Source organism: Malania oleifera, chromosome 4 (assembly GCF_029873635.1).
Source record: "Malania oleifera isolate guangnan ecotype guangnan chromosome 4, ASM2987363v1, whole genome shotgun sequence".
In the NCBI taxonomy this organism is placed as follows: Eukaryota; Viridiplantae; Streptophyta; class Magnoliopsida; order Santalales; family Ximeniaceae; genus Malania; species Malania oleifera.
The window spans coordinates 3,226,866-3,248,863 of record NC_080420.1 but is presented as its reverse complement, the minus strand read 5'-3'; the positions used below and the strand labels follow the sequence as shown (position 1 = coordinate 3,248,863).

Sequence of the window (21,998 nt, the reverse complement as noted above, 5' to 3'; positions counted from 1 at the left end):
GAAGGATTAAGAATTTACTTAATGTGAAATAGGGGTGGGCATGATACGATTAACCGAACCATAACCCTCGAACCATTAACCGAACCAAAGTTTTGATTAGTTAGAAAAAATAAACTAAAACCGAACCATTTCAAATGGTTAACTGAAATTTAGTCAATTAGTTTTAAGACCAATATCCAATGATTAACTAAATCGAATCATTAAGTATATTTTAAAATTTTAAAGTCAATAATTAATATTTTTTTTTTCATAATAATCAATATGTTAATTTAAAATGTTTAAAATAAAATTTAAGCACGAATATTAGATTAATAAAATTTTTGAAATTTAAATTATTAAAAAATATATATATATATATATATATAGAGAGAGAGAGAGAGAGAGAGAGAGAGAGAGAGTATATCGGCTCAGTTCAGTTCAATTCGATTACTTATGGTTAGTAAATGGATCAAATTAAAACAGAATGGATAACCTAAAAAATTAAGAATTCTAAACCAAAAAAATAGTTAACTAATTTTTTAATTCGGATTAGTTTCATTTTGCAATTTAATTCGATTTTTCTGTTTTTCTTGTCCACCCTAATATGACATATCATTTGAAAATTGATATAGCTGTGAGAATAATAGCATATGAATACATTATATATTGTCAGTGGATGAGCATAAATATTTGCATTTTGGGTTTGGTACCATCAAAATGAGTCGAGAAGGATCGTTCAAGTTTAAACTCCGAATCATTAAAAAAAAAGTGCATTATATATTTCATATAAGATTTGTCTCATTCAATTATATCACGTGAATAGGAGAAACATGTGAAGTGTATGATAACCCAATAAGGAAAATTACATAAGAAAACTCGAGTGTATTGCCATAAGATCAAACAGCCACTGAATTATAGTTAAAAATCAATTAGGCGTTATAATTAATCAGCCGATGTTTGAGGATGCACACATTAGAGACTATCAATTTAGAATTAAACAATTTTTTTAAAACATATTGTTACATAATTTCACACTTGCTTGACAAATGTGACAACTTCTTATTAACAAAGTTAGCAGTCTGTATTTTGATATTTTTACTTCTGATTTTTTAGAGAAAAAAAAACACACACACACACTTTGATATTTCTTTTGAGCATTGAGTTTCTTTGTTGAGTTGCAGAGGCGTCTGTATTTTGATACTTTTGGATTTAAAGAAAAAAATATACAATTTTAATTTTGTTCTCGTACTCTCTAGTTTCTCACCAACCAAACATCCTGCCACCAGAGTCCATAATCCGCTCAACAAAATTCTAAACGGTTTCAAAAACTGAACTAATGCAGCCATTTTATCATCATCCCCAGGGAAAATGAATTAATTTCTCTCCCTTACAGAAATATTAGGCAAAATTAAAGCACAAACAAATTAGGCATGACAAACAGCCAAACGCAGCGCATCTCACTTATTTTCGGTAGACGGAACAGACATTAGGATCTAACTAGGCTCGGCACGAATTCTCCGCGGCCTGCGCGCCAATCCTTTTCCAGAGGCTGAGCTTCTTCGATTTCAGCCACGGCTGCTCCCACACGCAGGCTGCGTAGTTGTCGGAAGCGGAGCCGTTCGTGGCAGTGATCACGAGCCAGTAGTTCGTGCCGGCAACGACCTGCGTCTCGCCTTTAACCACCTTGTCGAACTTGAGGCCGTCTTTGGCCTCCTGGTTGTGCTCCGTGACCGCGAAGTTTGCGATCTCCTTCACGTGCTCGTCATTGACGTTAACGATCGGACTCCACCCGCCGGGAATAGCCGAGGCTCCGCCGGAGAGAAGGAAGGGGACGAGGGCTTGGAGAATCAAAAGGAGAACAACACATTGGGGTTTCATCGCGACCGTAACCGTAAATTTTTTCTCTCTTTAATTTTCTCAGGAATTGAAGGTTGTCTCGAATTTTCTGGCTAAGTGGAACGTGGGGGGTTCCGGTCCTATTTATAGATGCAGAGTCACGTGCGGTGCACCAACTCAAAAAGATATTGCGTGGGAAATATCAAGAGGAGGATTGGCCCACGAGTGACCTCACCCTCTTCTTAATGAAATTATATTAATTTATTAATGAATTTTTAAAAAAATTTAAAATTCTATGGGTGTTTTTATTTTATTACATTTTGAATTTAAACTGTTATTATAGTTTAATTTTAATCAAAAATTATTTGCAAAATGAATCATTTTAAGTTAAAAAGTTAATTTTAAATAGGAATTGTCAAAACAATTGAAAATTTTTAATTTTTAATTTTTTTAAAAAATATGAGCTAAAAATCGGCAACTAGAGTAAAAAATTGACAATGCACATAAAGACGTCTTCACAATATTTTTCATTATACAAAAAATAATAGTAGTATCCAACAAATGCTAAGCGTCACCGATCTATGACATCACAAACTCACATGATAAAAGAAGATTGGTTAAAGTAAATGAGGTTCACTACTTCCTTCACTCTTATCTTGTTGCATGAAATGATGCTAGTCACAAACCCGTGTCGGAGAATAGTATCCAACATTTTATAATTCATGACATTGAATAGATACGAATTAATGGGTTCTCAAATTTTATTATGTAAATATTTATTTATATTTAATTTTATCTTTGATGGGATAGTACATTTTGATTGAATCTTATGTAATTATATTTTTTTAGGAAATATCTTCTTAATAACCATCCCTCAAATTGTTTAAAACTATTTCATAATTTTTAAAACTTTACAAAAGTAATGTTGTAATTAGTAGTATATGTTTCTCATAGAGTTGAAGTTCTTAGTCATATATACTTAAATTTTATGAATTGTTTTAGATATTTTATTTTTGGACAATTGTCCCAGATAACAATGACTATTCATCTTCAATCTTGAAAAAGTAAAACATAAAATGTTTAGAAAAAGACCATTAATAGTCCATTTTCTAGTAAAAATGGTAATTGTCTCTTCAAAATGTAAAAATTATATGATTGAGAATGAACTTCTAACCATCATAATGGCATTCCATGCATATTAAGGGAAAATGGAAAATGGTAAAGTAATCAATTTATTTAAATAAAATAAAATAAAATTGGGTACTTGACAATTAATTACTAGAGCATCTCACATACATACAAGACCTACTGAATGTTGGGCCCACCTTGGCCCTGTGTTTGCTAAGATGAACAACTTTTCGAAAGCCCATTAATGCCTTTTTTAAAACCTCATAAAACTCACAATCTTTTTACCAAAGATCTAGCAAGTCATTACAACTCAAAAAGTTCACGAGAATCCATCACAAGTGATGTGGTTCATCCACATCCTTCATATTTTTAAATATTCCTTTTTTTTTTTTGTATAAGGCTTTCATTCTCTCCCTCACTCAATTCTCTCCCTCATTAGCTCAACAATTTAGCTAGGGATTCCATCGAGGTAGTGTTGTTCAAGAGATTTTAGAAAGTTTGTCTCTTTGTATGTCTATGTACCTATGACAAGCATAAGTATCGTATAAACTTTCCATAATTTTTTTTTATTACATAGGAACTCCAACCACCAACGAGCCTTTCGGATCCCCTAGTACAGCACCAAATCTACGGATCAGTGTCTTTCGCCCCCAGGTCTCACTGATCAGGGTAAAGTCCGGAATACAGACACGGCTTCTGTGCACCAATTGGACGTTCGGCCAACCCAACCCCCGGGACACATTTCCATTACCATCCACGATCCTCGCTGACTCATAGAAAACTCTCACCATCAACAATCTCCGTTGGCTCATAAAGCGAACTTTCACCATCCACGGTCCTCACTGGCTCACAGAGTAAACTCTCACCATCCACAGGTACCGCTGATTCCATGAGTGTATCTACCTGGAATTGAACCTCGATGCTCTTTCTTACTCGTTGATGCCTTTCCACCGCGCCAAGATCGTGGGGGCAACTTTCTATAATTTTTAACTGTGCTTGAAGTATTGTATAACTAAGTAAAGTAATCACCCACAGTTGTCATGGTTGCCACGAGTGCAAAGAGAGGGAAGTTGGGAAGAAGAACATGCGTGATTTCCTACGCGCTCATGATTTTTTCATGAGTAATGCATCCAATGATAACAAGAATTTTCATGCATGATTTCCTACACACATGACTTTTTCATGAATATCCACCCTATGGTAGCAAGAATTTTCCTTTTGCTAGACCTTATAAGATCCCAATTTTAACCACCTTAGGAGTTTAAAATTTAATTTTTAGAATACTCGTATACCTACATTATGTCTATCTTTTTTGTCAAATATAAAGACAAGTTCATGATTTTTTTTTCCAAACTTTATGAAAAAATTATGAGATTTTTAAAATCTTAAGAGAGATTCATATATTTTGTTGAATTATAAAAATATCTATAAATTTTTTTGAATTTCAATTGTTGTCTTTATATCAAAATTCAAACATAATTTGAATTGCGTCTTTTGTCGAAAGAAAGATTTTGCAAATCAATGATACTATGCCTCGATTACCTTTTTTTTTAAAAGTATTTTTATATGTACTTGTGTCAATATGCAGTATTTGATTTACACTTAAATAAATATTTATCTTTAAAAAATACCTTCTAATTTTTTTTAAAGAAAGTCCAAAAAAAAATTTATAATAAATATTTTTAAATTATTTTTAAATAAATATTTTTTTCAAATAAATATTTAAAAAAAAAAAACAACTTTCATATAAATAATTTAAAACAATCTAGATAGGGGTGTGTAATCTGTTGGTTCAGCCAATTAATCGAATTAATCGAATTTTTTCAAATTAACCTCACCCCATAATTGAACCGTACCCAACTAAATCGAATTGTTGAATAATTTGGTTAACCGAATTTAACTAAATAAAATTAAAATTAATTATAGATAAAAAAATATATAAATATTTAATTTGTATGCCAAAATGGGAATGTCCGAATGTGAAGGGAATCTGGGAATAGTCGAATGGAACATTGGAAGTTTGGAACCTTAACTTAAAATCATATAATTTAATAATTTATATTTAATTATCAATTAATTAAAATTCAAATAATTCGGTTAACCAAATTACAATTTCTCCATAATTGAATAAAAAATCGAATATTTGAATTTACCCTATTCTAAAACTGAAACGAACTGAACCGAACTATAAATTAACCGAATTAAACCAATTGAATTATGTTCACCCCTAAATTGGACTCTTATTATTATAAATTTTGTATAATAAGATTTAGATAAGCCCGTAACATCACGGGCCCGTTAACCATTTTTCTATGGCCATAGATAAGAAGGAAGATTAATACGTGGACGCAACAATTATTTCACGGGTCTCCGCATGTTTGGCAACTTGCGCGTTTGGCGACCTTACTTCAAATTTCAGTGGTCAATTTTGTAAGTCGAAAAACCCACGCGTCATCGGGCAAGCTGTTGGCCACTCTGCGTTTGGGGCCCTTCAAAACGCGCGTTTGAACCACCGACGCCCAATGGTTCAATAAATGAACAGAAACCGCCAAAGCGGGGTGTTCTGGAGTGGGGCGGTGCGGCAGAGCGGTGGGGTACAATAATAATAAATTATTAATAATTAATAATAATAAAAAAATAAAGGCTATCTGAGTCATGAATAATGGCCATAATAAATGTGTTATTGTAATGTGCACCACAGGTCCACAAGTGGTTGTCTTCTTGTGAAGCTATATTTAATATATTCAAAATGAATTTAAATTGTTTTTAAAAATTAATTATAGTGTATTTATTAGTTTCCCCATTCAATTTAACACCAAAAAAAAAAAAAAAAATGTTGCTAACGCTTCATATTTATTTTTTATGTAATAAGTGCTAATTTTGTTCTTTAATTTTAACTTATGGGTCTTGAACTTAACCATATATATATATATATATATAAAAGCATCTATCATTTACTCCGTTTTTCCAATGTAAAATAAACTAACAAGTAAAATTTTCAATAAAAACGCTTCTTACTTAATAATTCGAACCGCTTTCTTTCAAAAGAAAATTATTCCTTGGCAGACAACCAATTAGGAGTTATGACTAAGCTATGGGAGCTCATTCAGCATTACTCCTCTTCCATGTGACTATATTCACAAGAACACATGAGGGCGCAATTTGAACTCTTCCCCTTGAGCTTAAATCATCTTCCTTGTGCAAACAAACCCAATTTTTCAATAGTTACTCAAGTAGGTCTTATTCCCGTGTCTTGCATGTTTCTAATTACATTTTAAGTATCTCCAAATCAATCTTACCTTCCACATATTGGTCATATTTGGATCCATCTACCGGACCTAAATGATTTTCATTGGTCTCGATCATACTTAGCCCTCCAAGTATTAGCACATTAAAAGAATTAACTTCATCTCGATTGTACAATGTCACTCACCCAGAGTTACGAATCGTCGACTCTAATACCATTAGTTAACACTAAAAGAATTCATGGGTAGACTTGATGTATATGAGTGAACACCAACTTGACCCAACAATTTAAACCTAAATTTAAACCTATTAAATTTTGAACCTAATCATATATATAACTGCACATCATCTATTTAATTTTTTTAATGTGAGACAAACTCTTAAAAAAATTTTAACAAAAAAATAAATTAAAAACCTAATCATATTCATTTTAGTCATTGAATCAAATGACAATACGAATATTTTTAAGGTGTCTAAAAACTATAAATAATAATAAAAAAAATAACTAGATTAATCACTCTATTTTTTAATGCTTAAGAAAAATGTTATTGCATATATGACATTTTGAAAATGGTAAAAATATTTGTAGGTACCATGTTTTATGAGTACCCATTTACCAGAATATGAGATAAGCCATTTAACATCATTTATTTCTTTATTTTCATTTTTATTTTTTAAAATTTTTAATTTTTAAAAATATAAAAACATTGCAAAATTGAAAATTCTAAAAAATGGACACTTAGGGGCCAGCCTCCAAGTTTGGAATGTCCAAAATTACGGACACGATGTCACTAGGCCCGACTTTCATCTCCATCTACACAAATACAAACAAAGGACCAAACATCACATTCATAGAAATGTGCAAGCAAAGGAACAAAAAATGAAGCCTAACAAAATTAAATCTTAAGTTGAAACCCAAACTCATTCGTTTTCAAGTTCATAAGCTCTAATCAAACTCTCAATTTTTTGATATGAAAGGGGCACTAACTTGAATGGAAATCAGGGATGGGATTTATTAACGTAAAGGAGATTTTAGGTTTCAAAAATGTTCAATAAAGTCGTAATTAATCTATTATTTTTTAAGTATGGTTAATATCTGATATACCCCTAAATATATCAAGGTCAAAAGAGTCCATCTGTCATAAAGGAGCATCAAGGCACAACAACAATAAGGGTCATCGTCACTCAAAGATAGTTACTCAGTCAGAGCAATTGACGTCAACTCCATAAAGACCAGAACGATTCACGCCCGCACCATAATTCGCCAATAAATGACATTATACCCTCGGGTCAACTCCTGTTACTATAAATAAGAACTCGAAGAAGAGGCTAAGGTATCTCATTCTTAACTCATCTTTACTGTTGCTTGCTACCTCTCTAGAGCAATCTCAAACTTAGGCATCAGAGTGATCCCCCGGAGTACACCCCTAGCCCTCCAAGTCTTGTTTCTTTTTTGGTCCTTCTCAAGGGATCGAGATCGGAAGGTCCGTCGGAGGTTTTTCAACTTTTTATCTGTCCACCGAAGGTTTTTCAACTTTTTATCCTACAACAGTTGGCGTCGTTTGTGGGAATGCTTTTGAGAGGTGTTCATCCTACTTCCAACCCTTGATTCTCAAGTCATGAAAGCAACCACTAATTCCAGGTCTAATCCTGCTATAGGCGATCAATCGCCTCAATTCGTTCACTCTATGCCCGGGATCGTTCGAGGGTGACAAGGGAGGAATTCCTTGTCTTCCAAGGGAGAATGGAAGATATGGCAGCGTCCTAGAAGAAAATGGAGGACATGTTCAACTGACTCTTACAGAAAAAGGGCCAGGGAGAACTCGTCCCCCACCACTGGCGAGCTGACCCTGATTCACCTAAGAAATCAGAAAACCCGAAAGAAAGTGATGAAAAATCTATCCCCACAAAGAGGGTGGAGGACGCGAACAACGTGGGAGTCAATGAGCAACGATCGAATGAGCTAGAGGAAAGAATAAAGAAGATAGATCAGATATAAAAAATGATGAAAGAGGGTCAAACTAACCCCTCTTATGAAGAGACCTCCTTAAAGTCATCAAATCCACCCTTCACCAAAGAAGTGATGGAAGTCCCACTGCCTAGTAAGTTCAAAATGTCAACTTTTAAAAGGTATGAAGGCTCGACTGACCTAGTGGATCACTTAGATACCTTCAAGGTATTGATGCAATTGCAAGGTATACCTGATGCCATCATGTTTCGTGCATTTGCTGCTACCCTTAAAGGTAATGCTAGGGTGTGGTACCGAATCCTGAAGCCTGGGTCGATAAGCTCCTTCTATAAGATAGAGCATCAGTTTACGAGCCATTTCATCAGCAGCCCAAAGATCGCCAAAACCTCGACTCATTTGATGAGTTCGGTTCAAGGAGAACGGGAGACGCTGAAAAAATTTATACATCGCTTCATTACAGCAACCCTAGAGATCCGTAACTTGGATCACAAGGTAGCGCTGGCGGCCCTAACCACAATCCTCCAGCCTGGTGACTTCCTATACTCGTTGGGAAAGAGGCCCCCAGCAAACATGGGAGAACTTATGGCAAGGGCGCAAAAGTATATCAACTTGGAAGAAGTAATGGATAAAAGGAGAGACCCGGCCGAGTTGAAAAGAAAGGGTACGAGAGACGTCGGCAAAACTTCCAGAGCAGGAAAGAGACAAGAGAGCAACAAGCTATAAAGCAGCTCTAGGGGGTTAAGACACACAAGTAAGTTTCAATCATATAACCCCCTGAATGTACCTTAAACCAATGTACTAATGCATATAAGAGAAAAGGGATATGTTTCATGGCCTGAACCTATGCGTACCCCCTTACATAAGCGAAATATGTCGAAGTTTTGTCAGTTTCATAGGGATCATGGGCATGACACAGAGGAGTGCATTCACCTCAAAAATGAAATCGATACCCTGATAAAAAGAGGTCACCTATCAGGGTTCGTGAAAATGGGAGATCACTGAAGGGAAGCTCGAGAGCAAAAAAGACCTGATGTAGAAGAAAAGGGAGGGCAGATCATCGGAGATATTGTCGTCATCTTCAGCAAAACCGTCAATGGCGGAGATATCGGAGGCGCTCGGAAGAGGTATGCTAAAAAGGTACTCTTAACACAGGGAAAGGAGCCAAACGGCAAGAAGCAGAAGCAAAAAGATTCTATCACCTTCAATAGCGAAAATGAGGAGGGAATACAATAGCCTCATGACGATGCCCTGGTAGTATCGCTACTGGTGGTCAACTACAAGGTGAGACGAGTGCTAATAGACAACGGGAGCTTAGCTAACATAATATTCTGATCAGTGCTCCAAGAGATGAAAATCGATAAAGAACGCCTATAACCTATCTTCACCCCATTGGTTGGATTCGGAGGGGATGTGGTACATCCAATGGGTACGATAATGCTCTCGATGACAATGGGGACGTCCCCACAAAAAATAAACTTAATGTTGGACTTCTTGGTGGTTGATCGGCCATCGGTTTACAACATTATATTGGGCCACCCATCGCTCAATGCAACCCAAGCCATGACACCCACCTATCACTTAAAGGTAAAATTCCCTACCCCTTTCGGAACTAGGATGATCAAAGGAGATCAGACGGCAGTTTAGAATTGCTATGTAATGGCATTGAAAGAAAAGAAGGAGGCACGGGAGGCCTTGACCGTCGAAGACCTGGAGGTAAGGGAAAAATATCCGCAAATTAGCATGCTTGACGAAGACCTTATGGACATCCCCATAAATGGCAATGAGGAGAAGTGTGTATGGATTGGGAGTCGCTGATCAGACACTTTGAAAATAAAGCTCAGCCAGCTACTGAGTGAGTTTGCAGGCGTCTTTGCCTAGTCGACTGATGACATGTTAGGGATTGACTCTACAATCATGGAGCACAGGTTAAAGGTGGATCCTAACCATAAGCTTGTAAAACATAAAAAGAGGAGCTTCGGGCAAGAACGGGTCAAGTTAATAGACGAGGAGGTGACAAAACTAGTAAAGGCCAAATTTGTCAGGGAAGTCAACTATCCATAATGGCTTAGCAATATGGTCTTGGTAAAGAAACCAAATGGAAAGTAGCAGACCTATATTGATTTCATGGATTTGAACAAGGTGTGCCTGAAAGATAGCTTCCCTTTTCCCTATATCGACCAGTTAGTAGACTCGACATCTGGACATGATGGAAAGGGGATACAACCAAATCCCCATGCACTCAGGAGACGAGGAGAAAACGTCGTTCATCATGGAAAAGGGACTCTACTGTTGCAAGGTGATGCCCTTCGGGTTAAAAAATGCAGGGGAAACGTACCATAGGCTGGTAAATAAGGTATTTAAAGATCTGTTGGGAAACTTGATGGAGGCATACGTTGACGACATGCTTGTAAAAATTTTGAAAGCAAAAAAGCATTGTAAAGATCTAAAAAGGGCGTTCGAGCTGCTGTGCAGGTACCAAATGAAGTTAAACCCTTCTAAATGCCTGTTTGGCATCTCTGCATGAAAGTTCGTAGGTTTCATGGTGACACACAGGGGAATAGAAGCCAACCCTGAAAAGATACGAGTGCTTCTGGAAATGAAGGCTCCCCGAACAAAGAAGGAGATCCAAGTCTTAACTGGAAGACTTGCCTCGCTCAGTAGGTTTGTCTCCTGCTCGGGAGATAAGAGCCTACTCTTCTTCAAAGCATTGCGAAAAAAGGGAGGATTCGAGTGGGGGTAGGAACAAGGTAAGGCCTTTGAATAGCTTAAGTAGTACCTTGGTTCCCCCCCCCCCCAACTGTTAACAAAGGCGGAAGCAGGAGAAGACCTCAACTCCACATGCGGTCAGCTCGGTCTTGGTTAGAGAAAAGGGAAGGCAACACAAGCACACCTACTACGCCAACAAGGTGCTAAGCGAGGCCGAAATAAATTACACCACAGCTGAAAAGGCAGCCTTTGCCAACATCTGTTCTGCACGAAAACTGAGACCATACTTCCAGGCACACAAGATAATAGTGTTGACCAACTTGTCGCTGAGACAGATCCTCCAATGGCCAGAGACCTCGAGGAGAATGATAAGGTGGTCAGTCAAGCTAGGAGAATTCAATATAAATTACAAGCCGAAGCCTGCTATCAAAGCTTAGGTGCTGGCCGATTTCATGGTAGAACAATCCTACTATAGAACAAAGAAGTCAAAGTCTTGGATACTGCACATGGACGAATTTCCGAATGGAGCCGAAAGGGGAGCAAGGTTAATCCTTACGGCAACAGACAACTCGAAAATTTTGTACACATTGAGGTTGAAGTTTGCAACAACTAACAACGATGCTAAATACAAAGCCTTGCTGGCAGGTCTACGTCTAGCAGAATCGCTCCTCGGGGTAGCTCAACTTCAAGTCTCAAGCGATTCTCAGCTTGTGGTTGAGCAGGTCAAAGTAGAATTTGAGGCTAGGGATTAGAAGATGAAGAAATACCTAGTAAGAGCACAAAAGTACATCAAAACATTCACTGAGTTTGATATAGAGCACATACCACGAGCAAAGAACTCAAAGGCTGATGCGCTGGCAAGATTAGCCTCAACTTCAAAGTCAGATTAAGAAAACGTCGTCTACCTGGAAAGAATTAGGAAGCCTTATCATGAGGAGATCGGCATAAATATAGCGGTGATAAAAGTTAACGAGGAAGGCTAGAGGACCCCCTTAATACAGTTCCTCTAGGATGGGTCCTTACCGAATGACATGAAGCAATCCATGAAGTTGAGGAAGAAGGCAACTAGGAACACACTCATAAATCAGGAGTTGTACAGACGATCCTTGATGTTGCCATACCTACGATGCCTAGGCAGCAAGAAGGAGAGCACGTGTTAAAAGAGACCCACGAAGGGGTATGTGGGAATCATCTGGCTAGTAGAGCCTTAGCTCACAAGGCTCTGCGGCAAGGGTTCTATTGGCCCACTATGAGGAAAGAAGCAGTCAAGATGGTCAAACAACGCGACAGATGCCAAAGGTGCACGAGCATACCACACCTACCGGCCAGTGTTCTCTCCCCCTTGACGAGTCCTTATCCCTTTGCCCAATGGGGACTAGATATTCTCAGACCACTACCATAAGCGACAAGGCAATACAGATTCTTATTAGTGGCTATTGACTATTACACCAAGTGGGTAGAAATAGAAGCCTTGGCCCACATAACAGAGCACAACATCACCAAGTTCGTATGAACTTTGGTGGTTTGCAGGTTTGGTATCCCTTGGGCTATAGTCACAGACCATGGTAGATAGTTCGACAACGATCGCTTCAAGAAATTCTGCACCGACCTAGGCATAAAACTTTTGTTCGCATCGCACACCCACAAAGTAACGGACAAGTAGAAAACATGAATAGAACAATATTGCACAGTCTCAAAACACGACTTGAGGCTTCATATGGCAAGTGGGTAGAAGAACTCCCCTTCATTATTTGGGCGTACCACACAGCTCGATGAATAGCTACAGGGTAAACCCCCTTCATACTCGCTTTTGGAGCCGAAGCAGTCATCCTTGCAGAAGTTGGAATCGAAAAGAAGTGATTTTCAGACCCCTTAGTGGGTAAGAATTCAAATTTATGGGATCACGGGTGCACACCTCGCCATAGTTGGTGTTAGCTATTCAAGCGAGGAGACTGCTTCAGGGTGGTTGCCAAGGTTATATTGCCTATATAAAGGAGATGCCAAAAGAAGAATTGAAACAGACTGACATTCTAGTAGTCAAAGAATTTCCAAATGTATTTCCAGAGGAATTACCTAAGTTACCACGAGACCAAGAGATTGAGTTTACTATGAATTTACTACAAGGGTCGGCACCAATATTTAAAACACCCTACAGAATGGCCCTAGCTGAATTGAAGGAATTGAAGACCCGTTGTAAGAATTGTTGAATAAAGGGTTTATGAGGCCTAGTGTGTCGACTTGGGGAGCACCAGTTTTGTTTGTGAAAAAGAAAGATGGGACTATAAGGATGTGCATAAATTATAGAGAATTAAATAAATTGATAGTCAAGAATAAACATCCTCTTCCCACAATTGATGATTTATTTGATCAGTTCCAAGGGACCCAAGTCTACTCCAAGATTGACCTTTGGTTGAGTTACCACCAGATGAAAGTTAAAGCAGAGGACATTTCGAAGACACCTTTTTGGACCAGATATGGGCACTACGAGTTTTTGGTAATGTTGTTCGTATTGACTAATGCACCAGCAGTGTTTATGGATTTAATGAATCAGGTGTTCCATCAGTATTTGGACCAGTTTGTTGTAGTATTTATTGATGATATACTAGTCTACTCGAAGAGTTTTGAAGAGCACGAGATTCATTTGAGGTTGGTTTTGCAGGTACTAAGAGAAAAGAAATTGTATGCTAAATTCAAGAAACGTGAATTCTGGTTGAGGCGGGTTACTTTTCTCGTGCATGTGATATCCGGGGACGGCATATCAGTAGACCCAAGCAAAATAAAAGTAGTGATGAGTTGGGTGAAAACGAGGAATGTTCAGAAGGTCAAGAGTTTTATGGGTTTTGTAGGATATTATAGACGTTTCATAGATGGCTTCTCTAGATTATCAAGTCCACTGACACGACTTACGAGGAAAAATTCGAAGTTTCAATGGACTGATGATTATGAGCAAAGCTTCCAAGAATTGAAGCAACGGTTAATCACAGCACCGGTACTATATGTTCCATCAGGAGAGGATGAATTTGTAATATACAGTGACGTGTTCCAGAAGGGACTTAGGTGCGTATTGATGCAACACGAGAAAGTTATTGCCTATGCTTCTCGGCAGCTTAAAGAATATGAAAAAAACTACCCAGTACATGACTTAGAGTTAGCTACAGTGGTGTATGCTCTGAAGATCTAGAGGCACTACTTTTATGGTGGGAGATGTGAAATCTTCATTGACCATAAAAGTTTGAAGTATTTCTTCACTTAAAAAGAATTGAATATGAGGCAAAGAAGATGGCTAGAGTTCATTAAGAATTATGATTGTACTATCAGCTACCATCTAGGGAAAGTAAAAGTGGTAACTAATGCGTTGAGCCGAAAGTTAGTGAGTACAACATTGTCAGCAGCGAAGATTCAGTATCCGATTTGGATGGATTTGGAGAGGCTAAGCATAGAGCTAATAGAGGATGGTCACCAAGTATTTATTGCCAACCTGGTGATGCAGCCTACCTTGCAAGAAAGAATTAAAGTTTCTCAAAGAAATGACCCAAAATTGGTTGAGCTGATAGAGAAGGTGCGGGATGGACAGGTGGAGGAGTTCAGTATATCAGATGATGGATCTCTACGGTTTCGTACCAAACTATGCGTTCCTACAGATGCTGACATTAGGAGGGCTATTTTAGAGGAGGCGCATCGTTCCCTATACATAGTTCATCTTGGTAGTACTAAAATATATCGGGATCTTTTGGAATCCTTCTGGTGAAGTGGCATTAAGAGAGAGATAGCGGAATTCGTGGAGCAGTGTTTGACATGCCAGCAAGTAAAGGCTGAACACCAAAGGCCAGCAGGATAATTGCAGCCACTTCACATTCCCGAGTGGAAATGGGATCATATATCCATGGACTTTGTTACTAGGCTACCGCCGGCGCCACATGGTCAGAATGTCATTTGGGTGGTTATAGACTGGCTGATGAAGACTACCCACTTCCTACCTATTAAAGTTAGCTACTCCATAAACAGAATGTCAGAGATATACATGCAGGAGATAGTACGACCCCATGGAGTGCCATTATCTATAGTTTTGGACCAAGACCTACATTTCACATCACGATTTTGGAGGAGCTTATAGGAAGCTTTGGGGTCTCAATTATCATTCAGCACGACATTTTATCCTTAAACTAATGTGTAGACAAAGAGGACGATCCACATACTTGAGGATATGCTACGAGCGTGTGTGCTAGATTTTGGGGGTAGTTGGACCCAGTATATGCCGCTGGTTAAGTTTGTGTATAATAACAACTATCAGGCTAGCATTGGGATGGCACCTTAGGAGGCATTGTATGGTAGGAGGTGTTGTTCTCCATTATACTGGGATGATTTGGGACCATAATTAGTGCAGCAGGTATACGATGAAGTCTGACTAATTAAAGATAGGATCAGTACAGCTCAGAGTTGGTAGAAAAGCTATACAGATACTCGCCGTCATAAGTTAGAGTTTGATGTAAGAGATCAGGTTTTTTTGAAAGTGGCACCATTGAGAGAGATTATGAGGTTTGGGAGGAAAGGTAAGTTGAGCCCTAGGTTTATTAGCTCATTCGAGATATTCGAGAGAGTGAGTCCAATTGCCTACAGGCTATCCAACATTATCCAAGATACACAACGTAATTCATGTTTCCATATTGAGGAAATACGTCCCAGATACCTCCCATGTGATCGGCTATAAGGAGATAGAGCTTAGAGATACACTAGCATATGAGGAAATACCAGTACAGATTCTAGACATAAAAGAACAGGAGTTACGTATTAAAAAAATTTCATTAGTAAAAATCCTGTGAAGGAATCACGCAGTGGAGGAGGCCTCGTGGGAGTTAGTGGAGGAGATACAACAGAAATATCACATCTATTTGGTGGGGATTAGTAATAGTCAGGGGTGAAAATTCAGAGAAAATTAGTATTACTTATTTTAGTGCAAAGTAATTAAAGTATGAATGTATATTAGATTATAGGATCGATAGTGTTTTTGGTTTTGGGAGAATTTTATTTTTATGTATATATTTGTAATCTCTCAAAACCCTAATTGTAACCATGGTATTCCTCCGCTATAAGTGAGGGTAAGTAATAAAATAAGTAGCCAATTTTCCTCAAAGGATAGTGTATAACACAGATATCAAATTTCAAGAGTGAAATTTTATAAGGAGGGAAGAATGTAAAAACCCAAAAAATAATAATAATTAAATAAAATAGAGGAAGGAAAATTTCAAAAGGGTCAAACAGGGTTCGTCGACGAATGCCCTCCTATAGGTTTCGTGGACGAGTTCAGTATTTCGTCAACGAAGAAATACCGAGAGGGTGTATTTCAAATCCATTGATTAGTCGACGAGTTCTTTACTTTTGTCGATGAACTGCCTTCTTCACCTCATCGACGAAGCCACGTGGCAATAGTTTATATATATATATATATATATATATATATATATATATATATATGCAAAAATCATGTTTCAGAGTGAAATTATTTCCTCTTTCACTTTCTCTCTCTAGAAATTTGATCCCTCTCCCTTCTCTTTAAAAATTTGGCTCCGTTTCTCCTCGATTCAATGATCAAAAGCTACTACGATGATCTTAGGGAGATTCTCTACAACTTAGCAGAAGCAAAATTTTGATTTGAGAAGTTTGGGAACCATCCTAAAATTAAGGTATGTAGATTATTTAAGGGTTATTTGGCTTGTAGATTTTTTTGAACCCAGATTTGGTTTTAGATGCTGTTCTACTGGTGTTTGGGATGATTAAATTTGGGTATTGTGAATTCAAGATTTTGGGGCTAATATTGCAGGTAGGTTAGAGAACCTAGTGGATGTTCTCAGGAACCCAGGTAAATGATAAATAGCTTATAAATTCAGAAAATGTGAATATGAAAATTATTCTGAAAATTCAGTTGATTAATAAGGAAATATGCATGTGTATAATTTCAAAATTGTGAAATTATGAACGACGTGGGCGTAAGTTAGGAATCAGTAAATGAGTCTAATTTGTTAGGTAAGGGAAATATGTTATGCTAGTAAATTTCAGAAATTTTATCAGTAAATTATAGTATTTGTTTATTAAGATACAGGGTATCAATTATACAATTTTACATATTTCAAAACATGAGTTTTATTAATTGTGTGGTCTGAGTAGATATTTTGTTAAGTACTGAATTTATACTGTTTTTCAAAATACTGTGATTTAGTGTTTTTGGCACAAAAATAAGTTTTACTAGATTTTACAGAATTATGAATTACAGTGTATATTATATAGATAGATATTTTACAATATTTACAGAATACCATGATTTTCAAAATTCCAAAACCATAACACTCAAACATTACAGTTTATTCAGTTCAGATATTATAGTTATTTCCGTCAGATATTCCAGTATTTTAGATGTAATGACCCGAATAATAGAAATGGTAATTAAATAAAGAGGAAGATAAATGGAAACAAAAATAGAATGAGGTAGCAAAGCGTTCGTCGACGACATTGCACTTTGGGAGAAATAACTGAGGAAATTTATCAGGTCCTCGTCGACGAACATAGGGGATTCGTCGACGAGGGTACAAGAGGACCTCATCGACGAAGCCAAATTTCGTCAACAAGAAGATACCGAGATAGAATTTTTGGAAGTCTGAAATTCGTCGACAAGGGTGTAGGTTCGTCAACGAACTTTCTACAGGACTCGTCGACGAGATGACGTGTCTTTTCGACGAATCCAGCCCTATAAATAGCTGAAAATTGAATTTTTAACGCAGAAAAATAGAAATCTCTCTCTCTCTCTCTCTCTTCTTTCTTCGATTTCGGCTCTGTCGTTCGCCGGATCGACCATCTGAGGCCACCATGACGCTCTTTGGGAAGTTCTCTCCAAATCTGCAGGAGCGAATCGTTGGTGGAAGCAAGTTGGAATTCATCCCTGAGTTGAGGTAAGACTTTTATTCGAAATTTTATCTTTCCACTGTTGAAAGAAATGATGTACTCAAATAAATACTGAAATTTAGTTCTGGGAATTATCATTTTCAGGGTGCTGCTTAGGGTTTCCTACAGGTGTAAGACTAGTATTATAGAGGGGCTTTTCAGTTGCTAAGTAAGGGGATAAATTAAAACAATTATTTTTCATTGAAATTATTATTATTTAATAGTAGAATAATTTTCAGAAAGCATGCGACTATATATGAGTATAATTGAGAAAATGTAAGTTTGGGAAAATACTGCAATTGTACAGGAAATGTGTTTTCAGAACAGAATTTATGATTTCATTTAATTCGTGTGGCATGAATATTATTTTATGTATATATTATACCATGTTAAGTTAGATTTACAATATAAAGCATGTTGATAAATATTTTCAAAAATAACATGATAAACACAGTAAACTATGATTTCGGAATATATGATATGTTCAGTGCAAGGTCATAATTGATGTTTGGCGCGAGGCCGTATTTACTCATGTTATTCGGCGCGAGATTGTAATTATTATGTTAAAGTAGAATTCATAAATGTTATTATTTGATTTACAATATGCAGTATATGATTATGTACTATATGTTATCAAAACCCAGATGTTAATTTAGTACAATTTCAGGAGCATGGTACCGTAGCTTATAGATCAGATATCTATGATCAAATTGATGCTAACCACCCCACGAGAGGGTGGGAGATGGATAGTCAATGTGGTTTTCGGTGTAGAGTGTAGACGTCCACCTAACAATCCGGACCAAGGTGTGGCGGGTCCATCGTACTTACAGACATTTTTGACTCGGCAGTGGTCAATCAGCCATTGTCGGGTCCCGCCTTTGGACTGCACAACCCGTCATAGGGGGTAATACATCACATCATCTAACTATACATCTTGGGCAGTTTTCAGTATTATCAATTATATCAGATAACACATGATTAGTATGATTACTTGAAAATATGAAATTATATGTTTATCTAATCATATTATGATTTATGTTTATGGTATGTGAAATGTATGGTATATGTATTATAACATTAAATATTCATGTTACCACACAGCTGATTTTAATTTATCTACCCTTACTGAGAGGTGTCTCACCCCGAATATTAAATGATTTTTAGGAAACCCGGAGAGACCGGCGGGTCAGGGCCGCCCCTGAGTGAGTTGAGCTTCCCTGCTAAGGGGGTAAGTTCTAATCTAGGATCAGGATATTTTTGTTGTAAGATCCTAGGTTTATTTTGGGTATTTTGGAGATTGTATATAAATATAGAACGTGATGGATTATAGTTCACTCTAGTATTATATATTCTATGGTTTTGAGAATGTGATTTATATTTACTGCTGCTTAGGTTTTCGCTGTGAATGACAGGTGTCCCCGTTACCCACGAGTTCGAGTTAACTGTTTCATTTATTTTACTTATATTTTATGAGTATATAAGCAGGTCGTTACATTAGATCAATTTATAGTGTTATGGTTATTTTGAAATCATGATGAAATAGTAAGATAATTATATATATATATATATATATATATGTATGTATGTATTAGTATGATATAATATCAAACCGTGATGAATTATTTTAGTCAGATTCAATCAGCAGAGCACGGTACCGTTGCTATTTTATATCAGAGTGCAACCACATATCTTAGATAGTATATGGATTTCCGTCAACCGTGTCTTTAGAGGGATTGTAGGCTCCCTAGTAATCTAGGTTGAGGTGACCGATTTGATGAGGTAGAGATCAATTACTGTGTCTGGGGGGATTGCAGGCTCCCCAGTATTTTGGGTTGAGGAGACCGACCTGATGATGACAGAGTTTTCAATTGACTCATCCTGGTGGGCCAACCAGAGTGAAGTCCGGCTTACGGGTCGCACAACCCTATCATAAGGGGTTAAATCATGACATACAGATTTTTAGGGTACTTCTCACAAATATATATATATATATATATATATATATATATATATATATATACAGATTTACAGAATAACAACAGATCTATTATAATACTAGAAGTATGATTAAATAGAAAAATCAGATATTACAGATATATTTTAAGCCACATAGGTGTGAGTTATACTGTGTATTTTGTTACATGCTATCTCAATTTCAATTATTTATCAGGAAATTATTTATGTAAACTCAGTTGTCACACACTAGTAATAGCATTTGTCTCATCCCAGTAATTTAACATTTTTCAAGCAATCTAGTTAGACGAGCAGTTCAGGCTCGAAGGTAAAGAGGTCATTTGCACTACCCTGTCTGTAGGGTAAGTGTCTTTCAGGATTATGTATTTTTGGTAGATTTCAGGGGTTTTAGTAGATGAAGCTGGGGAATGTGTATTTATGTATATATGTTTTGGATAATTCATATAATAATGGTTGTACAGTTTTATGTTTTCCACTGCACAGGTGTCTTCCAATAGTTATTACAGGGGTATCAGAGTAAATGATTATCAGTCCATTTATATTTTATTTGAAAAAAAATGGTATGAATTTTGAGGTCGTTACAACATGGCTTAGACATTGGTCTTTTTATGATTAATCTAATACCATGTAAAGAAATAGAAGAGAGAAAGTGTTTGAAAGATTTCTATATTTCTCATTAATTTGCTTATAGCTTACATACAGTATATATAAACATATTTACAACTGATTTCCTAATATTCAAATTCAAATTTAAAATCTTCATAATAGTTAAGCAGTGATTTCAGTTGAAGGCATGCACGCACATATATATACTTTACATGCACAAGTACACAAACTTATATACTCACATGTATACACATTATAGTGCACATCCCACATCCATGCCTACGCCTTGCTTTATGAATAAACCAACACATTTAAAATGTATTGTCATATAAAGACTTTAATTTGGTTTTTAAAAACACTTTAAAGATACAAAACTATTTTTGTTCTTAAAAACCCTAATTTTCTCAACAAAAATCCAAATAAAAATACCATAAAATACTAAATCTTTGTTCTTAAAAACACTAATTCTTTCACAACAAAAATTGCAAATAAAAATATCATAAAATACTAATTTTGTTTTCCTTAAAAGCATTAATTAATTTTTGAAACAACAAAAATTGTAAAAAAAATAATATTTTTTTGTTCTTAAAAACACTATTTGTTCACACACACAAAAAATTGTAATAAAAATATCATAAAATCAAAGCAATAGTAATACGTGCATGCTTAAGCTTGCATGCACAGAGATACATAAGATTGATAAATGGATAGGAAATAAATAGAGAAGAAAGAAATTAAGAGTAGACGGAGTCATAATGGAACCTGGGATGATTGAGGAGCACAATTTTTTTCCTCTAGCTGAATTCCTGCGGTTGGTATGTGCAAAGATGGGAAGGAAAATTAACAAAAGGAGGATGGGATTTCGGGTGGTGGTCGATGAAGTTACGTTGCATCGAAATATGGAACCTTTCATATGATACTTTATGATATACTTTCATTGGATCGAAAAGACTAATGAAAAGATCACATTGCTCCTCCCGAAAGACCTAATATTTTTTCGTATTATAGGGGAGAAGAAAGGGAAAGGGTCGGGCTAGGAACCCATTTTTGGGTGACTAGTGTGCGGGATGGGGACTAGGGTGGCCCGTGAGGTCCTCCATCCATGCTATCGATGTGTCTGATATGTTGATGTCAGACACATAGTGAATAAGTCTCACTCATGATAAGCATGATGTTTTGAAAAGTGAGACCCACTCACTATGCATGTGGCATCAAAACAATAGGTTCATAGACACGTGGAGGGGTAAGCACATTTGTAATTTCTCGAAATATGATGGATAAGACCACAGAAAAATTAAGAGGGATGAGGTTTGCGGGAGAGAAGAAGAAAGGAAGAAGAGAAAAATAATAATAATAATAAAATTAAACTACACGGGTTTAAGGTGTATGTATTTTTAAAAATTTACAACCTAGTCCTTTTAGAATGGCACCATTTTATTATAATTTGTCAAACATTGTAAATTAATCCTTATGCGAACGACCTTGTTTGACGTTTGATTTATTTCCTCTTTTAAAAAAAGTTCAAAAACAATAGTGACTTTGTTTTATACTCCTCCACGTGCCAACCAAATTTTAATATTTTATTTTTTTATTTTTTATTTAATTAATTGATTTTTATTTT

General features: G+C 36.4%; 1 protein-coding gene across 1 annotated transcript; it reads right to left on the bottom strand.

The window, feature by feature from the left end:
• Positions 1-1,298: 1,298 nt before the first annotated feature.
• LOC131152855 (cysteine proteinase inhibitor 1-like) lies at positions 1,299-1,983 on the bottom strand. Its single transcript, XM_058104788.1, has one exon. The coding sequence runs from the start codon at positions 1,855-1,857 to the stop codon at positions 1,477-1,479; it is 381 nt and encodes a 126-aa protein (XP_057960771.1). The 5' UTR covers positions 1,858-1,983; the 3' UTR covers positions 1,299-1,476.
• Between the last annotated feature and the right edge of the window lie 20,015 nt (positions 1,984-21,998).